This window comes from Arvicanthis niloticus, chromosome 2 (genome assembly GCF_011762505.2).
Source record: "Arvicanthis niloticus isolate mArvNil1 chromosome 2, mArvNil1.pat.X, whole genome shotgun sequence".
Taxonomy (NCBI): Eukaryota; Metazoa; Chordata; class Mammalia; order Rodentia; family Muridae; genus Arvicanthis; species Arvicanthis niloticus.
The window spans coordinates 67,172,056-67,199,487 of NC_047659.1; the positions used below are offsets into that span (position 1 = coordinate 67,172,056).

General features: G+C 50.3%; 1 protein-coding gene across 2 annotated transcripts in view; it reads left to right on the forward strand.

The window, feature by feature from the left end:
* Positions 1 to 2,103: 2,103 nt before the first annotated feature.
* Positions 2,104 to 27,432, forward strand: part of Alx4 (ALX homeobox 4) — a 39,526-nt gene continuing 14,197 nt past the window's right edge. For both annotated transcript variants that reach the window (XR_004606238.2, XM_034496676.2), the window contains exon 1: positions 2,104 to 2,959. Coding sequence is in view for 1 of the 2 variants with exons in the window: in XM_034496676.2 (XP_034352567.1) it covers positions 2,530 to 2,959 (430 nt within the window). In the remaining variant the exon portion in view is untranslated. The remainder of the gene's footprint in view (positions 2,960 to 27,432) is intronic.

Below are 27,432 nucleotides of genomic sequence, written 5' to 3' on the forward strand. Positions count from 1 at the left end.
TTTATTCTACAAATGCTTTTGGAGCGCCAAAACCAGGAGGTTACTCTCCAGGAAGCACCAACTAGTAGGGCTCTGAGCATGAATAGTGGCTAAGGACCCCTGAGGTCAGGAACCGTAAAGAGACAGGTGAGTGCATAAACCCTGGCTGACAGGGCATGGGGTTCAGGGCTGAGCCAGACAAAAACACAAGAGTGACAGAAGATAAGCCACTTATGAGATTCCCCCGGTGGGGGGACTCCGCAGGCTCTAGGACTGAAACTTTAACCTGGCAGAAACATTTAGGATGACGGCAGATTTATCTACCCTTTTGCTATCTGAAACTGAACAATGATTCGGGTTTGAGGGACTCAGTCTACCCATAGCAAAGTAGACATGGTAAGACAAGCACATGAGGTCAAATTGATGTGGCTTCTGGCACAATAGACACTCAATAAACACGAGACTCTGGAGACTCTCCCGGGTGGTTAAAGTCTGTTGGCCAGAGAGACAGACGCAGGTTTCTGACCAGCCATGGGGGGATGGGTGCCATAGTGGTCCAGCGCCCCTGGCTCTGAGGAATATCTTTATTAACGGGCACTTCAAGGTAAGCCAGAGATGAAAACCAGATGTGGGATCCCGCAGTCTGCTTTGAGTAGGACTGGAGATAACCAGGGCTGAAGTGGTGTGGGAGCAGAGATAGGTGAGATTGGAGGTAGATGCTATGGTTTTTTTTTTCTGGGTGCTTCAAGTGCAAAGAGTGGGCAACCCATCCTTTGCTTTAGACCATTGGGGACTCCCTACCTCCAATCTCTCCAGCTTCCCCAGTCCCGATTTCCCCCTCAATTTAAAGAGGGATGCTCTAAAGAATCTCCCACCTGAGCTTTTCCTGCAGCTGGAAGCCGGTGAGTTAGCTTTTAGGTCTCCTTTTTTGACCTTTGCTTCAACTTACCAAGTCGACACAGAGGCTTCTACACGGGCTCCAATGAGGAATGATCGACTTTTCTGTGTTCCCTCTTACTGTGTGATTTTTCTGACCACGTGTCTTCACCTCTCGGAGCCCCAGTTTGCCCACAGGAAACCGAGAGATTCCAACCTCTCTCTATTAGTTGTGAGGTGCCACCGATGCTTAGTCCAGTCCAGGAGCTTCTGACAGGCTGTGAAAGTTCTTTCCCCTTGCTATGTGAAGATCCAGATGTCCACATAAATCCTGCTATGGGTGTGGTGATGCATGCCTGTCATCCCAGCACTCTGGGGGCAGAAACAGGATCCTGAGTTCCAAGGTAGCCTGAGCTAACCAGTGAGACCCTGTTTCAAAATCAACAAAATTTGAGCCTTTTATTTTACAATGGGTGGTGGTGGTGGTGAGTGGGTGGACTTGGTGAAGAGAGAGCCTGACTTAGCCAACAGGTGACAGAGCTAACTATCCTGCCAGGAGGGGCAGGAAGGATGGCCTCTTAAGGCCCCATTCTCAACCTGGCTTTGAGGGGCGGGGCAGCCATTCAAGAGACCAGAGGTCTTGGCCTGAGAAAGGAAGTCGAGGTGCTTGGCTCTAGAACTTGTAGCCAGGCCAGTCTAGGGTCCCTCCAGTGACTGAACGAATGCATAGCTCACTGCACCCGAGACCAGAGTCCTTACAAGGCAAGGAAATAGTTAAGACGCCAAGGTGGAGAGTCCGGACAATTTTGAGATCTGTTGTATGTGAACTACTGGGAAGAATCGGGAATGGGGAGGCGGGATTGGAAACCCCAGCAAAGGTCCTGGCAGGCGAGCCCCGGGCTGTTCTGCCAAGTTCACCAAGAAGCATTCAAAGGATTCGCTAGGCCAACGGCCCATCTGACTCCGAAAGGCAAAACCTCTTACAGTTCTTTAACCTGTCAATAAAATTTACATTCTCTCATACACTATACCCTAGCTGAAACCATGCATCAATTTGCAGCCCAGCTTCAGAAGCCAAGGGATGGCTGCACTTCCCCAATCTAGCCTAAAATCCAAAAGGGCCCCCGAGGCTTCTCCGGGTCCAATCGCCTCTAGCCAGTGAGTGGCATCTCTTGTGAGAGGAAAGGAGGGGCCAGGGAGGGAGGAAGGAGCGCTGGGAGAGGAGGGGAGGGAGGAGGGGAGCAGGAAGGAGCAAGTCAGGAAAAAAAAATCACTTTTTTTCCTGCTTCAAAACCTTAAGAGGGTTTGGGAGATCTGGTGAACTTTCCGAAGCATCCGAATCTTTTTACGAAGTTCTTGGTTCTTTCTCTGGGCCAGCTGTGGGGAGCGAAGGGGGAGGAGAAAGAGAAGAGGCAAGCAAGAGACAGAGAGGAGAGAGGGAGAGAAAGGAAGAGAGAAGAGAGAGGCAGAGAGAGAGAGAGAGAGAGAGAGAGAGAGAGAGAGAGAGAGAGAGAGAGAGAGAGAGAGAGAGAGAGAGAGAGAGAGAGAGAGAAGCGCAGGCCGGGCACAGAGCACTGCCACCTCCTCCTTGCCTCCCCAACTCTCAGCCAAGGCGCGCGGTGGCGTCCTCGCGCCCTCGCCGGCGCCCCCGCCCGTCGCCCGCGCAGGCCAGGCATGAACGCTGAGACTTGCGTCTCTTACTGCGAGTCGCCGGCCGCTGCCATGGACGCCTACTACAGCCCAGTGTCGCAGAGCCGGGAAGGTTCGTCGCCTTTTAGGGGATTCCCAGGAGGCGACAAGTTCGGTACAACTTTTCTGTCGGCCGCGGCCAAAGGACAGGGATTCGGGGACGCCAAGAGCCGGGCCCGCTACGGTGCGGGGCAGCAGGACCTGGCGGCACCGCTGGAGAGCAGCGCCGGGGCGCGGGGATCCTTTAACAAGTTCCAGCCGCAGCCGCCCACCCCGCAGCCACCGCCCGCTCCGCCCGCGCCGCCTGCGCATCTCTACTTGCAGAGGGGCGCCTGCAAAACGCCCCCGGACGGCAGCCTCAAGCTCCAGGAGGGCAGCGGCGGCCACAACGCGGCCTTGCAGGTCCCTTGCTACGGTGAGTGCACGTGCGGGACACCGGGCCCGGGGACCCCGGGGTCTGCTGCTTCACTAACCCCCAAACCAGCTGGGCTGGCGGGAGGCTGAAGGTGGAGGCTGGAGGAACTCCGGGTCTGCCTGGAGGACCGAGCGCTTCGAGGGCGTCCCTGCGTCCTGCTGCGTCCCCAGCCCCGGCCCGGGCGCAGAGCACTCTGGCTTCCAAACCTCTCGCTTTGCGCTGCCTCGCGGGGCCGGATTTGAAGCGGATGCTTCGTCCGGGTTCTCCGGCGGGCGGATGCTAGAAGCTTCTCCCGCTGGATTCGGCGCGCGGCTCTGGGGCCGCCGAGGTTTCGCTCTCCAGCCCTGCCAGGCTCCGCGCACCGCAGGTAAGAAGCTGCAGGTGCCAAGCACGTCGGGGAGTCCTGAGCGCAGTCTCGGGGTTCTGCATTAGAAGCCCCACACCGCGTTGTGTCGCGAAGCTCCTGCCGGTCTGTGTCCGGAGAACAGGGCACCTAAGAGTCCTGGCCAGGAGCGCAGATCGCGGCCAGCCCATCTGCGATGTCTGGAAGTAGTCGGCATCGGGAAAGCACGGTTTAGTACTCAACTGGTGGGGAAGCAGTAATTCTGAGATACAGCCAACACAGGACTGTGGGAAAAAGGAAAAGGTTGGCTACCAGTTTGGGCCTACAAGGAACCTGATCGAGATGCCCTAAATGACCTCCAAGCCCCCTTGAAGTAGCTGCAGGATTCAGGCCGGAGTCCTTAGTGCTCGACAGCTGATCGAATGAGTTAGAAAACCAAAACCATTTAAGCGCCTAAACTTTCTCTTTCCCCATAGCACCGGCGTTAGAGAATCCAGAGCTCAAAGAAGGGAGGAAGACCTTCTCCCTAAGGCCTTTGTCTTAGGCTGGGCCCTAGCAAGGTGGGCTGGTTCTTGACAGAGCAATGACTCTGGCTGTTCCATTCCAGGTAGGATATAGAGGCACTAAGCCTGGGGACATAGGTGAGACACGGTAGAGACCTTGATGGCCAGAATAACTCAGGAACACAGCCCAAGCTTTTGGTGTGCCGGCAAACATGTTCCTTCATAGTGAGCTTGATCACAGATAGGCTGGAACAAGCTTCTGGGGGACTGTAGACATAATCACCCTTTAACCTAAACTTGAATTTTACACACACACACACACACACACACACACACCTTTATTGGCCAGCATGGTCACGTACCAAATACATACATTCATGTGGCTTCAAAAAAGCTACAGAGCCTCTAACTGACAGGTCAGGGCTAAAAGCAGATCTAGAAAGTTCTGCTGGTACTTCCAGACTACTAAGACCCTTCTCCCCACCTCTGGTTAGTACAGGATCAGCTACACACAGACACTCCTTCCAGGCCCAGATCAACAACCCAGGCCCTGTTACTTGTGACTACCAGGTGAGAACAGACAGCAGGCTCTGAGAGCCACAGGAGTAGCTGTGGAGACTGGAGGGGCAGAGGTGGCCAGCTAATTTCTTCCCTACCCCTGAACTGTGTTTTCCTAGTTTAAAGAAATCCATTAGCATGACCTCAGAGGAGGCCAAGATACTATTCAAATTACAGTCAAACTACTCTGGAGATCTTGGTGAGATCTTGGTGAGAAAGATGACTTAGGGCTTCCCTGAGGTAAGAAAGAAGACTAGGCCCTTGACTGGCCTGTGGGGACCTTCAGGATAGGATAGGCGTTATATCACCTGCATTTGGCTGTTTGTCCAAGAAAAGAAGCAGCCACTTGACCTGGAACTGCCCCTAACCCACAGAGTGACCCCAGTATGAGTAACTCTACTAAATTCCTGTTTCCTCATTGATACCAGGGCAGTAAAGGAGAGGTCGTAAATGCCGGTCCCCTCCCCCATGCAGCCCTCCTCCTACCCACTTCCGTCCCCTTCATTCCCATGTAGCTGGGGACCTCGGATTCTGAAGACTTGGCAAACTCCTGTCCTTGCTGGGAAGAGTCATAGAGGGCAGGTAGGGAAGAAAGTCACCCTGGAACCTACCAAAATGAGGCTGCCATGCTGCCTGGAACGGAGGCAGTCCTACAGGAAACAGCCAATAAAGGCCAAATCGCGGTCCCTGTTCCCTCTCAATACTAAAGGAGATATCAGAACCATATAGGATGAGGCACAGTGAGTCCAAGAGAAGCAGAGGCAAGAGTCTGACCCTTTAGGAAATAACAGGGAGGTCTGTGCAGTTCAAACACTAACCTACAAGCAAGCTGGGAAACCAAGTCCGGCATTTGAGAATGAACAACAATTCTCTAACACCGTTATGAGGGTGTCTACTCAAAGCCAGGAGGGCAGGGGCTTCAGGAAAAATCCTGAGATATTCCCAGGAGCTAGGCAAAACGCCCAAATAGAGATGGGCATAGGAATAGGCCTGGCCTCGGCGGCTCGGGATCTTCAGCACCGGCCAGTCCATCAGTCTTTGCAACTTCAGCCGGCTCTGAGTCCGGACGCCGAAGAAGTTCCAAATGGAGGGGAGCCTCAGAAACTTCAGTCTCAGAATTACTCTGAGGTCCCTTGGGAGGAAGGTGCAGGCCTTGGGAGACTGCACTAAGGCTCAGCTGAGAGAGTGCAGGCCAGGCCAGAGTTTTGGAGACTCCAGAATTGGAGGTAAGGGAGAGTTCCTCCGTGGCTCCAGGCAACCTTACAGGATCCCGAACCTCAGGTGCCCCACCTTTATTTACTCAAAGGGCAAAGCGAACCTAGAGTCATACGCGTGTTTTTTTTTGTTTTTTTTTTTTAATGAAAGGGCCCCACGGAGAAGCCCGGGCCCACTGAGATCTAGACCCCGCCAGGCTCCCTGCGGTCCTTCAGCTTTCTGAAGTTCTGGTTCGCTCTCAAGGCGGCGGCGAGCGCCCCCGGAACGGCTCACAGGGTAAAGACCCGCCGCTGTTGTGTGATGCTAGGGAAAAAACAGGACTCAGGGCGTTCCTCTCCGCAATCCTCCTCCTACAGTCTTGCGGGTACCTCTGAGGTTGTGGCTCAGCTGGGCACAGCTCTGCCACCTCCCCTTTCGCTTTCGATTCGGTGCACGCAGGTTTTCGTTGAGTGCAATTTGGGACCTCCAAGAGCCCATCCGGAAGGCAGCGCTCTGGGCGCCCAGGTTTTAGAGCGCTACGGTCTGGCTCGAGCCCGCGTGGCGCCGCCGAGGGGCATGTTCTGATTTTTCGAATTAGATGAAATGTTAAACTCTAGAGGTATTTCTCTACTCCATCCCCCAATTCCCCAGTACAGACACTACTCACAAACGATGACTTACTTGATTTAGTCAAGAAATAGGGATCTTTTGTAAATCCTCCTACCCCTAAAGATGGAGGGAGACTGGAGGCGTAGGAGGACAAGGGGAGCAGCCTGAATCAATCCTCGGGACCTTTGAGAGAGGATTAAGTCTCTTCATGAAGGCAGAGAGTCCCCGCCAGTTTTAGAGGGAATGCTGGGAAAGAATAGCTTTTAATTTTTTACTTTGTTAATTCCCATAGCCCCCAGCCTGCCCCAACAACCCGGGCACGTTTTTAACTAGAAAAACAGAAGGCTTGTATTAAAAAGTCTAATATTATTTTGAAATCAATGGATTCGGCATACATTTTTCTTTAATTTACACTTAGCGAGGTTCAAAGTCTTAAGTGGAAAAGTCTGGAAAACGGATAGGAACTTGCTTGCTCAAGTATGGCCCTATAGGTGTTGAACACGCTCACGAAAACTTTTGAGGGGGGAAAAGCCCTTTTTGTGAATTAAAAAATTTTCAGGAAAAAATTTCGAAGCACCGGGGGACCCCATTATGTTTCTCACAGCAGTATGTCAAGGGTGACCTTGTAACTCCCGGGCGTTTGCGCAGCGCTGACCCTAAAACGAGGCTATAACCAGCTAAGCCTAGAACCTTCCTTGGCTATCCCGGAGCCATCAAAGCCTTCAGTTGCCCTTGAGGTTCCAGACGCGGAGGAAAGCAAATTCTGACACTCTGCATTAAATCTTGCTAGTGTCCCATAGGACTTTGGTTTTAGTGGCAGATAGACAGACTTTTCTGGAGAGTGCCTTGATTCCGTTCGTGGGCGGGTTTCTTCTGGAAGTGCTGCCCGCAGCGTGGCGTTGTTTCTGTGGCCGGCTGAAAGACGAAATGGAAAACCTCCGTAACTGCTGCGAGGGAGGAGAGGTTGGTGTCTGGTGCGTTTGAACCGGGTTGGTTCTTGTCTGCTGATGCCCTGCACCTCAGTGCCTGAGGTAGCAGGCAGGGTCAGTACAGGGAAAGCTAATTTCCAGAGCCTACCGCCGGCCTGGGATAAAAGCACCGGTGGTTGCGCACTAACAGTGGAGAGAACTAATAGACAGACTGGGTGAGTAGGAAAGAGGTATTTAGGAAAGAAAAGAAATTTCTGGAAAGGAGATCTTGGGCCCCTGGTGCTCCAGAGTCCTTAGTCTTGAATCCGTCTTGCTCAGGACGCCTGAGAGCGTGAGCGCAGCCACAGGCTTGAGTGGTACATTTGGTCTAGAGTTGGCTTATAGGTGCCACTTGCGCGTTCACTGACAACCTCGGGCTACTCTCGGCATAGCTTGACACTGTGCGGTCCCCTCACCAAGGAGTCTGGCATGGTCATCAGATCGGGAAACCACATCAGTGCTTGGACCCTGGCTATAAGTAGGTGACGATTCTCTCTAACGAAGTCAGAGTGGAAATCATCACTGACCCCTTGTTTAGGCGCTAAGAGCCACCATCTCCACACCACTAGACAAGTGGGGGTCATCAAGGAGATCCAGCAGCCCTTAACCAGGCTTGCTTCTCTGAGACCAGTTATCAATGGCCCTCAGGGACCACACTTCTCTGCTGTAATTGTGTGAATGAGTGACACCCGAATCTCCTTTAAAGGTGCTTCTGTTAGTTAATCTTTTAGAGGTGTGGAGTAGCCTGGAGCGACAACCGGTAAATAGGAAGCCAGTCTTCCCCGAAAAGGCTACAAAAATGAAGTCGGGTTCAGATGCCGTCTGAGCCTTCAGGATGGCGCTCCCCAATCGCATTGGACTCCTCCTCTCTGTTCCCAGCACATTCTGTAATTTTGGGGAAGACTCTTTTGTTCCCCACACCCACTCCCAACCTTCAGCACCAAGGAAGAGAGAGGGAAGGGAAAATAGTTGAACACACGGGCTCAGATGTTTGCAAAAGGTTGATCAGAGGAGCGAGGGACAGCGGGGCCCCGGGGCGGGTGGTGGAATAGCAACCCGGACAGCTTCGATTCAGTTTCTCCTTAAGAGACAAGCTGGTGGGGTCACATCCAGAGTACTTCTAGAAAAGTGGGAGCCTTGAGGGTGAGACGTGCCGCTGCTTGATGAGATACCTACCTGTCCTTGAGACAGTGCTTGTGCTAGGAATTCAGTTTCCAGCGAAGGTCCGGTTACTGGCGCCGCGGTGTATTTGGAATAGAGAAGGAAGCGGCCCGCCCGCACAGCACTGCCACACACTGGATTTGTAAAGCGGGTTCTCTTGGTGGGGGAAGATTTTCATCCTGAATGAGGAGCCCATGCTTAACCAGGCTTGCTTCTCTGAGACCAGTTATCAATGGCCCTCAGGGACCACACTTCTCTGCTGTAATTGTGTGAATGAGTGACACCCGAATCTCCTTTAAAGGTGCTTCTGTTAGTTAATCTTTTAGAGGTGTGGAGTAGCCTGGAGCGACTTTCTAGAAGGCGGGACTGGGACTGTGCACTTTCTAGAAGGCGGGACTGGGACGCTGTGCTAAGAAGACCCTGATCCAGAAGGGCCTGGAGTCCACGGAAGTATATGTGCAAACGGTTCTCCTGCGTGGCTTTAGAGGAGGTCCTCTCTGCTCCTGGCTTCTAATTTAACACATAAACGGAAAGATCAGTAGAGGATGCAAAGATTGTCTGAGAGGATCTGTGCGGGGACCCCCTCCTCTGTTTTCCCACCCACATGCGTTTTTTGTCTCAAAGGAGTCCAGATATATATATATATATATATATATATATATATAGTGGGCAGGAAAGTCTTCCCTGGAAGCAGGAACCTGTCCTGAATGACCAGCAGTTCCAGGACGGAGTTTTGACAGTCCTGAAAAGTGGGGCTGGATGAAAGGTCTGGGTTCCTCACTGGGCTTTAAATATAAAGGTAAGCTACTGTTCTCTGGTCTTCACAGGGCACCAGGCTCAAGCCAAGGATGCAAGAATTCTGGCGGCTCTCAGTGCAACCCCCCCTAATCTAATGTTCCATTTATATTCCCGCTCTCTGTACTTAGCAATTGCCTACCAAAGGCAATAAGGTCTTGGTGAACCAAGAGAATGTGGGCCTTCTGTGGCTAGAGCCTAATTCCTTCTGGTCTATATCCTGGAGTTTGACTGTAAGGATGAATGAAGAATTGGTGTTTCATTCAGAAGGTCGGATGCTTCTGTGAAAGTTTGCCAGGACCTGTAGCTCTCTCTCTCTTGTGTGTGAATGTGAGGTGTCATGCCTCCTACCCGTGGTTACTGGGTCCTCCTCCTCCTGCTGAGTAAGTCAGGCTATAATTGTGTGTATTAATTTTTGTGCACTCCTGTTTGAAAACTGTACATGACCCCAACCATTTTGTCACCCATGTGTGGGAACTTGTGTACTTGCGTATGTACAAGGATGAGTGCCCGTGTGTGGCTCTGAAAGCCCCTCCTACCCCATGTACAACCTAGTTTCCCCTTCAGAGGGCTGTGCCTGAGACAGGCTAAGCGTCTGTGTGTCTCTGGCTCCAAGCCTCCCTCCTTCTGGCTGTCTATTGTAGCTTCCCTGAGGCTGACTCACAGACCAGCAGAGTCTCCAGGTGGCAGGTCTCCCGCAAGCCCTGGAGTCCCAGATTGGGTCCATGCAGCCCACCTGCAGTGTCCTGAGACTTACCCCCCTCTCTGGCTACTTGGATGTCCCTTTTGCTCGGCATGGCCCACTTTGTAAGACAAGCTATCCTGGCAACATCCTGATGTGTTTTTCAGACTCCTTTTAGTAGATGAGCAGGGAACCCCAAGCCCAGGTTAAAGGGGGATAAGAATACCTCTTACTGCTGGGTGGAGAGGCAGTGAGATCTGGGAACAATCTGGTTGGATCGCCTGCTCATCATACATGGAGGTATGGAAGCCACATTGCATGAGAACCCTGAGGCCAATGATCCATCTTCGCCTCTCTCATGTGACTGCCTCCCAGTGCTGGGGACCTCAGGAACCATTGTCCCAAAGACAGACTTAAGTGGGTTCTGGTATCCCTATGGGGCACTGCTCTATTTTGGAAGAAATAGCAGTCTTCTCCTGTACCAATGCCCTGTTTCACAGACTAGGACCTAGGATGCCTGATTCCACTTACTTATGGCTCATCAAACTGTCACTGAGCCAGGCCCTGGGAGGCCTGAGAAGTGCTGGACCCTGCCTCTGCTTTCAGGTCCAGAGGCAGACAAGCAACCTCCAGTTCCCCTTGCCTGGCACCAGCGCTGGGCAGACAAAGCCTCCACCAGGCTGGCTTACAAACTGCAAGGGGAAAGATGCCCCTGGGTATAGAAGCCACCGCCCCAGCCTACCTGGGCTCCTTTCTCCAGTAAGGGAAGGGAACCAAGGAGTTTGAAGACCTTTGCCAACTCTCTTCTTTCCCTTCTTTGCAGATCAAGAGGTCTGGGTGCAGGTGCTGACATTGCAGTGGAATTGACCGTGACCTTTAGCAACTTACTCCCTAATGGCACTTAGTGACTTCATGTGTTGAACATGGCTATTTGGGACTTGCTGACTAAGAGGGAAGGGAGCAGGAAGACTTCTGAGCACGGAGAGTGAGCCTGTTATAGATAGATCCTAAGCCCTCTGCCTTCCGGCACTCATGTCTTTCAGGGAGCTAGGATATTACAGGTGGTAATGGTGACAAAGTGTCAATAAGGTGCCATTTGTTTATTATTATTGCTGTGTTGGAGATCAAACTCAGGTCTCACTCATGGCAGGCATGCAATATACCACTGTAGACTCTGATCAGATTTTAGGATAGGAGTGGGGACTTTGAGGTTCCCCCCAGGATATGTGAACCTCCCTGATATCTAGAAGTTTCCCTGGTCCTGTCTCTGGCCCCACCATTCAGACACCTCCAGCTCACATCTGAGAACTGAGCAGGGCTCAATGAGTCCTTGGTCTTTGTTTTCATGAAGGGACTTGGCCCCATGACAGACAGGACAAGAGTGTGCGTACCTCTGTGACACAGGTCCCCATGTCTGAAACCACTTCATGGAATCTGATGGTTTTGAAATGAAAGCCTTGGTCCAGGTCTTGAGGCTAAGCATCCTTTAGAAACTTCAAGAGCCTACCTCTCTGCTCACTGCATTGCACCCACAGAAGGAGAAGGTTGGGCCATCTGTGGCAGGGGAGAGTTTAGCAGGCCTTGCTTGGTATTTGCCCTCATTTTCCCTTCTATAGGAAATACTGAGTGCTTCCTGTGTTCTATCTCATTGTAATCCCTTTGTATGAGAGCAGTAGACCCGCCAGAGACCCAGCAGATTGGGAGGAACATGTACAGGCTGGGGCAGATAAGAAGGGACAAATAAGTTCTTGACAGCCCCAAGACAAGACCTACGAAGCATCCTTTTCTAGGATGGCCCCGATATACTTTAAATCGTTCCAAGCTTATCCCAGATGGCATGGAGACAAAGGATGGGCTCTCTCTCAAACATGGCTCCCAAAGAGATCTTCCTATCATGTCTGGGATGTCTGACTGGATTTTGGCACTTGGGTAGGGTAGTGTTCCAGGCCTGACTTGGACCTCAGGCATGGCTTCTTCACCCATGCCTGGTAAGAAGGGCAAGGCGCAGGTGCCTAATGGAGTGGGGATTATGTTTTAAAGTGCTGGTCAAGATGAAAGAGCTGAGAACGGCCAGGAGAATGAGCAGTGGGGGAGTGTCTAGTTGTCTTTCTTCCGGGAGACACAGGATTGTGTGAGGCTCTGTCTGTGTTGCTCCAGAGCATTTCTCCAGATCCTAAAACAAGGCTTGGGATACACAGTAGGTGCTCAATCAGTGTTTGCTGATGCATGACTGATATGGATATGGGTGTGAACATTTTCATTCCCTCTGCTCCCTGTTCCCTCCTCTTTCCTTCCTTTGTGGAGATAGGGTGGCGGCCCACAGCGTGGACCTCTTTCACCCTTCTAGAAAAGGATTTCACTCTGCAAGGAGCCTGCGGCTCAGGAGCAGGGAGGTCGTGGATACACAGCCATTTGTTTTGCAGAACTGCAGCAGTTTGGAGGAGATCCATCTATCCCCAACTGTTCCCCCTTTAAGCTCATCTCCAAGGCCACAGGCCTGGTGTCCAGCTGTCATGCCTGCCAGGGCTGGCTCTAATCAGGTGGGTGCTCTCCCCCTCCTGAATCTCCTCAGACCTTGCTTGCAGTTAGCTCTAGCTCCTGCCTGACTCTAGCCACATCCCAGGACCTTTGTTCCTTCCTACTGCCTGCCTAGGGTCACTCAGAAACAGCTGAACCTATTTATTCATGTCTCCTTGGGATTCTGAGACTCAGCAAGGGGCAGTAGTCTCTGTTCCCACGCATTCTGTTCCTGGTTTCTCCTTGGGTACCTACTGAGGCAAGGTTTTCTCCCAGCATATTCCTTCTGCTCCTTGTGTGACCCACAGCATTTTCATGGGCATGTCCTAGATGCACAGATGTACACACACATGCACACACACTCATACCCCTAGTCTGGGTGTGTCAGCACTCAGGAATGGCTTCCATTATTCCAGACTGCTAGGTACTTGGGGGAGAATGCAGAGACAGAGCAGAGCTCCTCTCTCCCTCACTAAAGAGGGAACAGGCTCACACAAGGCAGAGCCCTGGGAAGGTTTCTTCCATCACCAGATCCTGTGGACAACACCCTGGTCAGGCATCTCAAAGGGTCTGTCTGTGACTGAGATGATTCCCACCTCATAGTCACCAGCTTCACTTGGATGAGCCACATGGGGAATCCCAAGAGAGGTGGCAGTGGTCTGGGGATTCCTAAGGACACCTAAACCAGTCCTCAGAGGCTGCACTCCTCAGTCAGCAGGAGGGGGCCAGAAATGGGCCTCTGTCACCAGGAAGCTGCCTGAGTCAAGGGTTTGGGTTAGTCAAAATCTGAATGCAGCATGCTGGCTACTGGGAGTTGGAGCCCAAGGATTGGCAGGGGCCAGCTGTGAGGACTTTCATTTCTGCTAAGGCTTGGGGCTTAGGGGACCCCTGAAGGTTGCTGAGGGGGCTGTAAAGGCAAGCTCCTTGATGAGTGTTGTAGTGTTCTTTGGTGTGAGCTCTAAAAACAATTTCAGAAACTTTAACCATGGGGAACTGGTGTTTGTTTTTTTTAATGGAAGTAAAATGTACAGGCATGACACAAGTCTGAACGTGTTGGCTCAGGCCTGTAAACTCAGCACATAATTGGGTGAGGCATGAGGCTTGCTGCAAGGATGAGGCTAGCCTAGGCTACATCAAAGACCTTCCTGAGTTCCATCAAAGTACTATGTGGTAGGAAATCTATCCTCACTTTACAGATCCTGTGCAGGTGAGTTCCAGAACAGCCTGGGCTACCTAGTGAGTTCCAGGACATCCTGGGCTACAGAAAAAGACACTTTCACACATGTATCCATGCATGCACATATTATATATAGCATTATTATGTATAGCACACCAAATTATATATAGCATAAAATTAATTATTTTAACTATCTTTAAGTGTACAATTCTGTGACATTAAATATACTCAAAATGTTGTATATCCATCTCTTCTATTTCCAGAACTTTCCCACCATTTTAAATAGAATCTGTACCTGTTAAACAGAAGCTTTCATCATCTTTCCCCAGGCAGCTGTCACTCTGCTTTCTGCCTTTATAAAGTTTTCCCTACTTTCATTTGAATTTGTCCAAATGCATTCTTGGCCATCTGTGTAACTTTTCAGGAGAAATACCTATTCCAGATCCTTCTCCAATTTTTGAATATGTTTGTTTGAATGTTTTTGTTGTTAAGTGGAAGGATTTATTATTATTTATGCTGGTCGCAATTGAACCCAGTGTCCCAGGCATGTGCCTTACCATTGATCCAGACTCAAAGCCCATAGAAGAATCTTTAAGTATCTGAATAATAATCTCTTATTAGACAGATGGCTTATAAATATTACAAAGCCTCTCCTCTTCCTGTGGGCTGTCTTTGCCTCTGGAGTGGACGCTGTCCTTGGATAAATTAAAGTTTTGCATTTTGATAAATCTGGTTGACCATTTCTCCCTTTGTCACCTATTTTTGGTGTCACATCTACATTGATGGCACCCATGTCCTGGATTTCCATTTCCTTCTATTACTGTTGGGACCCATTCCATCAAGTCTTTGATCTATTTTGTGTCCATCTTTGGGTACAGCATGAGAGGAGTGTTAGCTCCCTCTGTGCACAGACTTTCCCAGGAGCACAGCAGAAAAGGCAGCACCTCTCCAAGGAGCAGTCCTGAGATGCTGGGTGAGAATTGCTCACCCAGGGAACCCGAGAGCTTCCCTCTGGCATTTCTATCCTTTTGTATTAGTTTACTCCATCTATCTGTCCCCAGTAGGGCTCTCTCATGTGAAGTTTGGAATTGTAGAATGCACAGGGAAACACATGGGCCACTGTATCTTTTCTTGCCTCTGAGTTAGTGATTGGCTAGCCACAGAGATTCAAGTCAGGGACACATTTGTTCCCCAGGAAGCAGAGCTGATAAGAGAGGGCAGAGCTGCAGGCCAGGGCTCCAGAGATGGCCCCTAAGTTCCTGGCTATTTGGGAGCCCCTGGGTTTCTCCAGCTAATTCTAATAAGGATGTAACCGCATGTTATTAATATGGCTCCAAAACCTTCTCCCTGTGTGCTGAGAGAATTCCCTGGAAGGAAGCCTGTGACCTGTTTGCTGCAGGCTCCATGCTATCAGCTCTCTTGTGTAACATTTATTCCCAGAAAGAGGCATTTGCACTGCCTGTCCTCTGCCCAGTCATCAGTAAGTCCACCAGGGCCTTGAGTTCCAGGCACTGGGCCCAGGGGAAGAGGCTCCCTTGCTTAAGCATCAGCCCAAGTGGTCAAACACAGTCTGCTGGGCCTGGTCTGCAGGCAGGTTGCATGCACAACTTCTAAAACCTTATTTTACTTGTGTGTGTGTGTGTGTGTGTGTGTGTGTATACATGCACACATGTGTTTGTGTATGGTGTATATGTGATAGTGTGCATGCCACAGCATGTGTGTGGAAGTCAGATTTTTGCATACATACATACATGTGTAATATGTGTTGACATGCGTGTGAATGTCTGCGTACAGGTGCTCATGCGTGTGTGTTGCCAAAAATTGATGTCAGCTATCTTCTCAATTGCTCCCCACTCTCTTGCAGAACCTGGGGCTCCCCAGTTTTGGCTAGTCCAGCTCAGCTTTCCTGGAAGATCTGCTATCATAGGTGGCAGCTATGCCTACCCAGCTTTTACATGGGTTCTGGGGATCAGAACTCAGGCCCTTATGCTCGAAAAGCAAGAGATTTATCCACTTGGCCACCTCCCTTGTGAGATTTCTTTGACAGCAAACATAAAGTGGCCTTTTCTATCCCTTAGAAAATTAAATAGCAGCTTTGCAATGGATTCAGCCATGACTTCTTCCTTCCCACCTAAGAGAGGAAAGCTCTTCCCGCTCCTTCCTGTTTATTAGTGATTCTCCATTCCAGAAAGGAAGCTGGTCACTGGTGAAAGAAGCAGTCTCCTTCTAGATTTGTGTGACTCCTCCAAAGGCTGGAAACCCAGTGAACCAGAGTCTCTCGCTTCCATGAGAAAGACTCTCATGGAATTTAAATATGGAATTAAAAATTTCCATATTTAAAGTCAGATACAGGGCAGGAAGGGCCATGGAGACTGGTGTGCTATCTTCCTTGCCCACAGCAAAGGCTCCATCTGAGGGGGGAAGCTGCCAGGAGTATACACAGCAAAGTATGGAAAACAAAAGGAATGGACAGCCAATGCCTGGCTTTTATGTCTCAAATGTTTCAGAAATTTACAGCAAATTGTAAATGTTTCAAATGTTTCACCCATTTCAGGGCCCGCTACACAGGTAAGAAATGAGATCAGATTGAAGGAGACCCTGGGAGCCACATTGCACAGGGCTTTATGGTCCATATATGTCCCGACAGCTAAAGCTGGTGAGACTTGGACAGAAGAGAGGGCCCCTGGCAAGGGCTGGGAAGTAGGGGTGCTCCTGCCCCTGAGAGCTCTTTCCTTCCCTCTTGCAGCTGTGTAGACCCCCTAGTTAGAGTCTATTATGTGCCCTGGGGGATTTCTGGTGCCAAGGGATATGATCCATGCTTTCTGCCTCATTTCCATTTCCTAACCTTCGGGGATGTAGATTGCTCAGCCTCGCTTCACAGGCAAGGAAATGAAGGCACACAACTGTTGCTTCCCCAAAGATTCCCTGGAGGCTAAGTGGGGGGTGGGGGGGGGAGAGCCTGGGAGCATCTTTTTCTCCTCTGCCATTTTTTAAGTGAGGCCAGTCAACATCTCTAGTATGGCGAGGCTAGCTAGAGAGAGCTTCAAGCTGGCCTCTTCAGGCACATGGCAGCTTCAGCATCCGGATGCATAGACCAAGGTTGCCCTGGCAATCTGCTGTCACCAAGGTCAGGTGACTCTCCCTTCTTGTTCTACCAGCCTGTACCTCCCAGCAGCCTTCCTTCTTGAGATGAACATGTGACACATTTCCTTCCCACCCCCTGGAATTTTTCCAGCTTGTTTAAGTACCCAAGAAATGCTTGGTGGGGTGGGGGAGGGAACAAAGAATGGCAGAATTAGGAATAAACCTGGGCCTGGTCCTACCCCAGACCCTTCTCATTCCTTCAAATTGAGCAGGGTTTAAGCTGCTCCATCTTGCCACAGTATCCCGGAGGGGGCATCAGGGATGCAGGCTTTCTTTTGTTGTAAGAGGAAACACAGCATCTGGGTTAACAAGTTACTGGTATTTGGGGACATACTCAAAGCCACACGGTTTAGAGGAATCAAAAGAAGCAGTGAGCAGACCGACCACAAGGTTAGAAGCAGGAAGACATGAGTTCAAGTCCCACCTTTCTCTGTACTCTGCCATTCGAGCTGGCACACACGGAGCTTGGGTTTTAAGGCCTGAGCTAGGCTCTCTTTTTAGTGCTAAGTTCAAATATCTCCTTGACCTTTTCAAGCGGAAGCAGCCACCCTCTTTTTTTTGTGGACCCTGGTGTCCAGGCACAACACAATGTTCACTTAGCTGGAATCTCCTGTGACAACTGGATGGCACTTGTCACCTGTCTGTGCCTTCCATCAGTCTGTGGCCCTGTGTGTATATGTGTGTGTGCGCACATGTGTGTGCACAATGTGTGTGGAAGCCAGAAGTTCACCTTGCTTTTGAGATGAGGTCTCTCAATAGGTCATGAACTCGATGATTTGGCTAGACTGAATGGCCAAAGAGCCCAGGTAGCTCCTGTCTTCAACTCCCCCTCTATTTAGTGTGTGTGTGTGTGTGTGTGTGTGTGTGTGTGTGTGTGTGTGTGTGTGTCTGTGTGTGTGTGTGTCTGTGTGTGTATGTGTCTGTGTGTGTCTCTGTGTGGATTCATGCCATGGTGTCTGTGTGGCAGTTGGGACAATGTTTAGGAGTTGTTTTTCTTTCTTTTAACTGTACAGGACCAGAGACTTGAACCCAGGTCATTAGACTTGGCAGCAAGCACCTGTACCCACTACACCATCTTGCCAGCCCAGAAAATGGAAATTCTCATAGATTCAGAGTGTTTTTTAAGTTCTCAACTGCAACAGAAGCATGCCCTTTGCTCACAAACTTTGCCACAGGCCTAAAAGTCCTGTTGAAGGAAGTGCAGGCTCTGTGTGGGGCCCCTGAAGGGCTGGATGAGAGGGAGTCACAAAGAGCTACATGAGGTGTGCTCTGGAGCTCGCATCATGGCTCGGCCAAGGACGTGGGGACCAGGCATTGGAGGCTGAGGATGCTATGTCAGGGGACACTCACTACACTCCAACCTAGGCCTTGTGCTGAGCCGTATAGAATGTGTTCTGTAGTGGAATCCTGGATAAGGCCATCTTCCTACCAGCCCTTATATATAATTTCTCCATAAAAGCTTTCCATTTTGCAAAGGGTTCAGACTTAAAGAAAAGCTACTAAGTATAGTGGGAAAGCCCAGATGCTCCTCTGCTGATTCTCCACACATGGAAGTTTTACCACACCAGCTAAGTCATCCTCAATCTTCTGGGTCTTATATAAATCAATAGGCAAATGTTGATTGGCCTGCAGGTACACAGGGTATGTTATTATTTTTTTCTGTGAACTGACTAAACTGCCTATCTGTCTCTTTATTTCTAAGTACTTTGGTGCACAGTTATAAAAGAAGACACAAGTCTATTCTTGAGGTCTCTGACAGTCTGGTCTCATGCACAAGGCAGCCTACTCAGAGCCAGCACGGAGGTGGAGGTGGGTGTGATGGGTCCTTCATGAGGCAGCTGAGAGGGGCTGGCCTCCTGCACTTTCCAATCTGTTTCCCTTCTTCCCGAGTCTGGTCTCTGAATGTCTAGTCCTGTTCCACTAGGCATCTGTCCTACTAAGGTGCCTGCCCAGAAGGATGCAGTGGAAATAGCCCAGGTCAGGCTACTTTTCAAATAAGTCATCACCCTCTCTGTCTTCGTTTCTGAAGTCATGAAATGTGGTGTCTTTACTTGGTGTCTGTAAAGAGGGAATCACCAGGGCAGGTCCCAAGGACCATGTAGACTACAAAATATATTCCCTGTTCTTCATGATGCTCTGTGTCCTCTCCCTTCCTTGACTCTAAGAGCCCACTCCTCTAAACCAGGAAAGAGCCTCCCTCGTGAGAAGAGCCCAGAGAATATCTGTATGAGGTGGGGCTGTGGCTCCTGACTCTATTAAGAAGTCCCAGAAGGAGCTCACAGTCCAGGAGCGACAGCTCTGAGCCACAAGGCAATCCACCAGCAAGACAAGGTGGTGTACTGAATAGTTCTGGCATAAGACAGTCATTCGGAAGTGAGTCAGATGTTTCCTACATACCTACTGTGTGCCAATATAGCTGGAACCCAAGGGATACTTACAGTTCTGCAGGAAGGGAGACAGCCTCTAGGAAAAACAAAAATAAAAGCCCAGCCCTTTCATTCAGATGCTGTTGTTATTCAACAAGTCTCTGTCTGGTGGCCCATTTTGCCCACTGGGGTATTTTGAGACTGGTTCAATGAGCTGTGAGTTAGGAGAGAGGCAAGAGCTCTTTCAGGAGGCACTGGGACCTGCCTTGCCCGTCCCTGGGCCCCTCCCAGAGATGGCACTGCAGATAAACAGTAGGGCTGAATACCTGTAGAACTGGTAGACTCTCCCAGGAACTTCTTCAAATCACTTTAAGGGGTGCCCCACCCCCCTCCACTTTGCCTCAGGCCCAGAAATACTTTATTGGAACTACAGTGCCTCCTAGTGGTAAGTGTGTGAAACTGCAGCCTTGCTCTTGCCCTCTGGGAGTTGGACCTACAGTCTTGACACAGAACCAGCACTGAGGGTGAGCAGCTGCTGGAGACCCTCCCAGGTGTTGGCTGCCCACAGGACTGGCCCCTCCACAGTGCCTTTTGTACTCCTAGTGGTGCGGATTCACTCAGAGTTGTAGATCTGAGGAAATGTTAACTGTTAGCCCAGAGGTTTGTTCAGACTGAAATAGCCACAGGGCCGCCCTTGGTCCTTCATGCCTGCTTTATGGCTGGTTTCTTTGAGCTTCTTCTCAAAAGGTCTCTTCTACCTCCATGAGGCAACCAGTTCACACAGGCAGTGTGTGCTGAGCTAGGGAGCCCAGCCATAGAGAATCCAGGATAGTGTGGTAAGGACAGAAATCCAGAGAAATTACAGAGAGAGAGAGAGAGAGAGAGAGAGAGAGAGAGAGAGAGAGAGAGAGAGAGAGAGAGAGAGGAGGGGGGAGGGGGGAGGGGGGAGGGGGGAGGGGGGAGGGGGGAGGGGGGAGGGGGGAGGGGGGAGGGGGGAGAGGGGAGAGGGGAGAGGGGAGAGGGGAGAGGGAGCAGGAGGGCAGCTGCAGAGTTGAGAAACCCAAGTCCACCATGCAGCACGTGGTGGGGGTGGGGATGCTATTGTGTGAACAGGTCAAAGTCCGCAAAGCAAGAGGGGGTGATCTGGCCCACAAGTCCCTGAAAGCCACGGTGGGGTTGGCCAAGGTAGCAAACAACAGACTGTCACATGACTGTTAAATACTGAAGGAATCATTCCCTGTATTTCTTGTCAATATTTGGAGTGTTTTACTGTTTGTTTTTGAGACAAGGTCTCTATACATAGCCCAGGCTGCCTTGGAACTCAGAGATCCACCTGCCTCTGCTTCCCAGTGCTGGGGTTAAAGGTGTGTGCCACCATGCTGAACTTCTGGTGTTTTTAAAGTGTGTGTATATTTGTGTGTGTGTGTGTGTGTGTGTGTGTGTGTGTGTGTGTGTGTGTGTGCACGTGAGAGCACACTGGTACACAGCCACATGGAAAGCAGAGCTTGTTAACCAGGCAAGTGTGTTCTTTAATTGTTCTCCACCTTATTTCTTGAGGTGGTGTCTCTCACTGAACCTGGAGATCACTCATTGGCTAGGCTGGCTGGCCAGCAAACCCAGAGATCCTTCTGTCTCCAGCTTCCCAGAGCTGGGATCAGAGGCCTGTGCCACTGTGCCTGGCTCTTCATGTGAGTGCTGGGGACCGAACTCGGGCACTCTTATATTAAACGTTGGTATGTACTGTTTCAAGGAGTATCCCGTCGTCAGTGAGGCATCTGAATGAGGCCTCTGGGAGGTGGAGGGAACCTCTGCCTTGGGTTGTGGCATGATGGGTGCCCGTGCCTTAGACACCTTCTGGCTGTACTCAAGGACAGAAGCCTACAGACCAAGACTCTTATGAGGAAATCTGGACTGGGCTTGAGCGATGGCCGTGCGCCAGCAGTCGCAGAGGCCTTGGCTTGGAGTCCATTAGGGCCCGGTTAGGAGGTCAGTACCACCCCTCCATGACAGGAGCTTTTCTCTGAAGCTGCCCTCTCCCATCCCACTTCATCCAGGCCTCTCACTTCCCATAACCCCACAGCACAGTGTCAGCTCCCTGTCAGCACAAGCTTCCCTGGGATTTCCAGTCTCTGATTCAGATAAGAGCTTATCCCAAAGAATAAATATGTCAAGTCAGCCAGGACAAAACAGGCCAACAAAAGAAGAAAGCTAGCCACATCCTCAAATTTCTACTTCTGGAAAGTTCCCAGCGTTGTCTAAGGATGATCACTCCATGCTTATTTTCAACCTGAAACTTCATAGAAATGCCTGTCTTTTTGCTTGCCAAAGTCCTGCTCTGTAACAGGGCTCACACATTCATTCACCAGGTGTTTACTGGGTGACTAATGTGTTCCCAGTGCAATACTAAATGGAGGACAGGAGGGGTGAAGTAAGATCCCTGCTTTCTAATGGGGAGGGGACAATAGGAATAAAAGAAAAATAATCAAGCAGGTGAATGCACAATAATTCATGTTAAATCCCAACAAAGATGCCGCACAGAATGCGAGTGTGAGAAGAATACCGTTTATGCTGGCTGTTTTGATTAACCTCTGCTTTCTAGACAGTAGACAATGGCCTGATGAACTTTGTCTTTCATTCACTCCTTAGGGTCCATTGTTAATTACTCCTCTAGGTTAAGACCCTAGAAGTGGGACTTTAGGGTGAAAGTCTTTGAACGTTGAATGATGTTCAATGCCATTTTGTATTTCTCTTTAATTACATTTTTTTTCACACCATAAAATAACTGTGTAAAATGAAGTTTGGTGTAAATTTGTAGTCTTTAATGCATCCCCATACAGATTTATGTACCCATTGACCCCATCACAAAGGCATAGTCGTATGGTTCTAGAACAGTCTCACATCAATGAGATCTCTTTGTTGACAAACCTTCCTCCCCCAACCTGCTCCCTGGCCCCAGGCCCCTGGCAGCCAACCATCTGCCCTCTGTACCTCCATTTCTACCTTTCCAAGCTCGAATGATAACTGGATGACTCACACAGTGTGTGAGCTCTCAGGCTGGTTCTTTTACATGTGCAGGAAGCTTCCGAGACTCCCCCACATTGTCGAGTCTGTGGTTCGTTTCTTTACTGAGTGTTACTGCACCGCGTTCTCCTCAGCCTGCTCATCGGTTGTCTACTAAAGGACCTTTGTTGTGTTGTGCAGCTCTCTGGGACTGTGACAAAATGCCTGTGACAATCAATTTAAAAGGGAAAAAAAGGGTCTCACTGCTTTGGAGATTCTATCCCAACACCTTTCCAGCATGCTTATTTATCTCTTGTGAAAATGAGATTTACTTGTCAGAGATGAGCACCGTTCTAGGTACTGAGATGTTATTCTATAGTGTGGGTTTGTGTCATAGTTGGTTCCGTTGCTGTTGGGTCTGTGATGATGTAGCTCATCGTGGCAGGAGCATGATGCAGAGGACGCTGCATGCAGGAAGCGGGAGGAGAGAGATTAGTGTCCTACATCCCCAGCGATCTAAGACCCACCCACAGTCCTCCATGAACCCCAGTTTTTCTCACCTTCCAGCATTGTCAGTTGCTGAGGACTAAACCACATGACACGATCAAGCTTTCAGGGACATTCAAAGCCAAACACAGCAGTATTGATTTTTCTCTGGTTGGGGTCTCTGCCCCTCACAGATGGATCTTCACTTCTTAGGGCATTTGCTGAGCTGAGGCCTTGCTGGGGCCAGAGCTAGGGTTAGTCTAATCACATAAGAAACTGCTGACACAGTTGCAACCACTGTGACCTGCGTGCCATGGGCTCCTGTTTCTGTGTCTCAGTGTGAGGGTGCCCTGGGATCTCACCCCGCTTTTCATTTGTGCTCAGCGGCAGTAATGGTGACCTGCCTGTTCCCAGGTTTATTGGCTACCAGTGTGTCTTCATTGAGCTGCCTGTTCAAATAAACTGTCACTTTAAAAAATAGGGTTATTATGAACTAAACTCCACACCCAATTCAGATTTCACTATTTCCCATGTCCTCCTGTCCTGGGACCCACAATCTACTTAGTTCACCTGTCCCCTCCTCCTCCTCAGGTCTGTGCTTCTTCATTCTTCATTAGGGCTCTCTGGCTGGCAAGTGCTCAGAATAAGGTGCCTTGCATCTCCCACTGGCCTGAGCAATGGCTGGCACATTCTTTCCCGTCCTGGCTCACTGCCTCCTGAGTGCGGACACACATGTGCTCTTGCTGACATGCCGCCTGGGTACTTCTTCCCCTGTGGCATTATTTACCAAGCCGCCTGCTAAGCTGAAGACCTCTGGACAGAGCCCAGGGGCAGATGAGGTGGGCTGAGGATTTATGTGATCAATGGCTAACCTTTAGCCTCCACCCCAGCCCCCCAGAACTGTTTGGACAGCGGTGGGTTTAGTCAGTGCCCTTTAAATAGCATGAAAGGGCCCCGTGCTGGCCTGTTTTGTTTAAGGAGATTACATCGGTGCTGTGCACTTCGCCACAGGGTGTGTGGGGCCAGCTCACCCGGGGAACAGAGCGAGCTGCATGTCCCCCACAAAGCAGATGTTTGGAGGGAAAATAGATGTAATCAAAACCACGGAGGATAAAATTACTCAGACCCTGTAGCCATACACGCTGTATGCACTGCCGATGCCTAGCCACACACGTACACACTCTACCCAGGTCCACACTCACCCATCCACACTGACACACAACTCTACACATGTCTGCATACTCACGACCCTTGCCCTAGGCGACTGGAAACATGTTCCCCCACACCCATCCCCAGCTGCAGGATGGTGGTGCCTGTACCCTGTGGGCTCACAGCCTCTGACATAGATGGAGGCACACAAAAGCTCCTGATGCCCTCCGGAAACAATCGCAGTAAAAGAAGAATGAAAGAAAGAGAGAGAAAGAGAGGGGGAGAAGGAGGGAGGTCCTTTAGGTAAGGCAGCTTCTACTCACTGTCTTGACTTGGGACACACCCACAAAAGTCTCCTTGCATGATTTGGGAAAGAAGACATTCAGCCAGAGTGTCCCTGATGGCTGAGATAAAGGCAGGCTGGCTGTTGGTGGCCTGGATTCAAGCTGGCCTCTGTTGCTGCCTAGCCTACTCCAGTACTGGGGTCACAGGGTGGTGGAGAAGGATCCCACAGCTGGGCAAACTGGCCCTCCTGGAGGCCACATCTCTTGTGCAATGCAGTGGTCTGACACAGAGACAACTACCCTCTGGTAGGTGATGGATGGTGGTTTAGATCAGCAGTTCTTAACCTATGGGTTGTGACCCCTTTGAGGGTCAAAAGATCATTTCACAGGGGTCGCATATCAGATATCCTGCATATCAGATATTTACATTATGATTCATGACAGTAGCAAAAATTACAATTATGAAATAGCAAGGAAAATAATTTTATGGTTTGGGGGTCACCACAACATGAAGACTTTTATTAAAGGGTCACAGCATTTGGAAGGTGAGAACCAGTAATTTATATGCTGGTCCCTCCCTGCTGGTCCTGCTTGCTATGTGAAGAGAAATATCCCTTAAGGTCCATCCTGGCTTTTTTTTCCCACCCACTTTCCCTCAATCACCTCCAGTTGTATGAGCCGTCAGTCTTGGAAAGTGGCGTGTGTGTGCTCAGCTCCCCTTGAGTACCTGACTCACACCTGGTCCCCTCACCTGCTCAACAACAGCCCTCTGCAAGTCTGCAGTGGGGCCACAGCACAGAGCTGTGCAGAGTGGCTTCATGAAGAGGGAACACCGTAGTGCCTCTTGGCTATGACTTATCTTTTCTTTCACAGCCTCTCCCCACATATTTGGGCCCGTGCCTCCCTATGCTATGAGCTGAGACAGGGTGAGTGACATGAAGCTCCCCTTGAGCAGTTGGGGAGTCAGACATTGAGGGCTTCGTTCACTAATCAGAAAACCCCAGGCTGGGGGGCTGAGTGGAGGACAGAGACTTCCTGGAGAGTAGCTGCAGCCACCCAGAAGGCAAGATTTTCTGAGCAGGTGGTAAGAGGTGAGGGTTACAGGGAACCCAGGAGGACAATGGCCTCCTTTGGACCGGAGTAATGAGACTCACATTGTAGAGCCAGGCCCATCTTATTGATAAGGACTGCCAGCGTGAGCCAGATTCTGAGCTACACTAGGCTACTTCCCTAGCCGGCTCCTCTGGATCTTTTGGCTGGTTTCACACAGGGCTCCACATGCTTCCCTCATCTCGGGACCCTACTTGATCCAAGCAGACCCTGGCTACTGAAGATCACATAGGGAGTCATGACTGGCGCCATAGCCTTTAAGCTAGATAGATGGCATACTTCAAACAGAAGAGCTGTGTCCCATGGTCCCTGTAGCTGGGTTGGGGAAAGACCCTGGAGAGCTGGACCAGGAACAATAAACCCGATCCCTAGAGGACAAACATGGGCTGGCTAAAGGTGAATGTCCTGGCGTCGGGGACCCCAGGTTGCAGGGGCCTTATTAGACAGATAGCCAGAGTCTCCCGCCTTAGGCTTGTCATTCTGAGATGATACGTATAGATACAGACCTTGGGAGAATTCTCCTTTATTGTCTAGAGTAGGAACCCAGCTTCAGCAGTTAAAGCAAGAAAATTAATAATCAAAATTGGCATGCTGGCTAGGGTAAAGCTTAACAACGGAAGTGTCATTTATACCTGCTGGGAAAGGGGAAATCAGTTTTCTCCAGTGGAGTGACAGTGGGTCTCCAGGGCAGACCTCATGTTATGATGTAGATGGGTGATGATCATATAACGGACTCCATAGCGTGTGTGTGTGTGTGTGTGTGTGTGTGTGTGTGTGTGTGTGTGTGTATGTGTGTGTTTGCGCCCTTTTATTTGGTTACTGTATGGTGGGGTTGGGGGGGGTAAATTATGTTGTCTTCTTGGTTGTATTAAGGTTTTGTTTAAACTGAGCAGTGGTGGCGTACACCACTTGGGAGGCAGAGGCAGGTGGATTTCTGAGTTCGAGGCCAGCCTGGTCTACAGAGTGAGTTCCAGGACAGCCAGGGCTACACAGAGAAACCCTGTCTCAAAAATACCGGAAAAAAAAAAAAAAACCATAAAGTTGGATGGGTAGGGATGGGGGAGAGGATCTGGAAGGACTTGTGGGATGGGTGGGAATATGATCAAAATATATTTAAAGTCAAAAATTGTTTTAAATAATTGAAAAACAACAACAACAACAGCAACAACAACAAACCCCAGACAAGCTGGAGAGATGGTTCAGTGGTTAAGACTACTTGCTGCTCTTGCAGAGGACCTGGGTTCAATCCCCAGCACCCACATGGTAGGTCACAACCATCCATAACTCCTGGATATCCATGTGGTGCACATTCATACATAAGCAATGAATGTTAAAGCACTGGCACTGAAGGTTGGGGAGGTGGCTGAGTTGGTAAATCACTTGCCACACAAGTGTGAGCGAAGAATCTGAGAACACACCCTAAAGCAGCTGGGCATGGTAGGATGTGCTTGTAATCCCAGCACTGAGGAGCTGAAGCCAGGTGGATCCCTGGAGCTCTCTGCTCAACCAGCCTAGTAGATGCGTGTGCACATGCAAACACACACACACACACACACACACTCTTTCTGGGGCTTTGATCTTAGGACACACCTTGCTATGCCCCACCTCCCAGTCACTCATTCCAGTGGGTGGCTAGATATGGGTAGGGCTACAACCTTACTTCTTTCTCATCAGAAGACTGTCAACTCTGCCATCCTCTCCTGCTGGGCCAATAACTAGCTCTGTACTGAGGGTGCCTTGAAGGCAGGACTTATAGGTGCTGAGAGGCCCTGGATTTCTTCTCCCTAGAAACAGGTCCTATTCCCTAGTAGGGTAGTCCCAGGAGCAGGAGACTGTTCTGTGGATAATTAGGGCATACTCTTTTTTTCTCTAGCTTTTTCCCCCCTCAGTTTAAATGAGAAGCTAGGCTTAGTGCTTCCAACCCTGGCTTCTATGTAGCTGCCCTCAAGTGGCCCTCATTCCCATGGGGTGATCCCAGCTCCAGGCTGGATGCCGGGCGATACCACTGGGGTTCATGGAGCAAGGATGAGCCTGGGGAACAGGGCTAGGCCAGGAGGGGTGGGGGCTGCCTTCCCTGGCCTGGCTGCCAGGAAGTTGCACAAGAGGAATGCTTATTTTGGGTGAGCTGGGTGGGATTTCTTTTCTAAAAAAAAAAAAAAAAGAAAAAGAAAAAGAAAAAAAAACCAAAACAAAAAACTTATTTGTCTGCCAGGAAGATAAATATCTTTGCTGGAAGCTCTTGGTCCTGCTGCCAACTGCAATTAATTTGCACAACGCTGTCACTGAAGCTGTGCTCACTCGCTCACTCGCTAGCTGTGTAAGCTGGGCTCACATGGCTGTCATCTGTAATGCCACCGGTTTGGTCAGCCACCCCCATAGAAGCGGAGCTGCTTCCAGGCCTGCTCTGGGTACCCTCTCCTCCCTTTC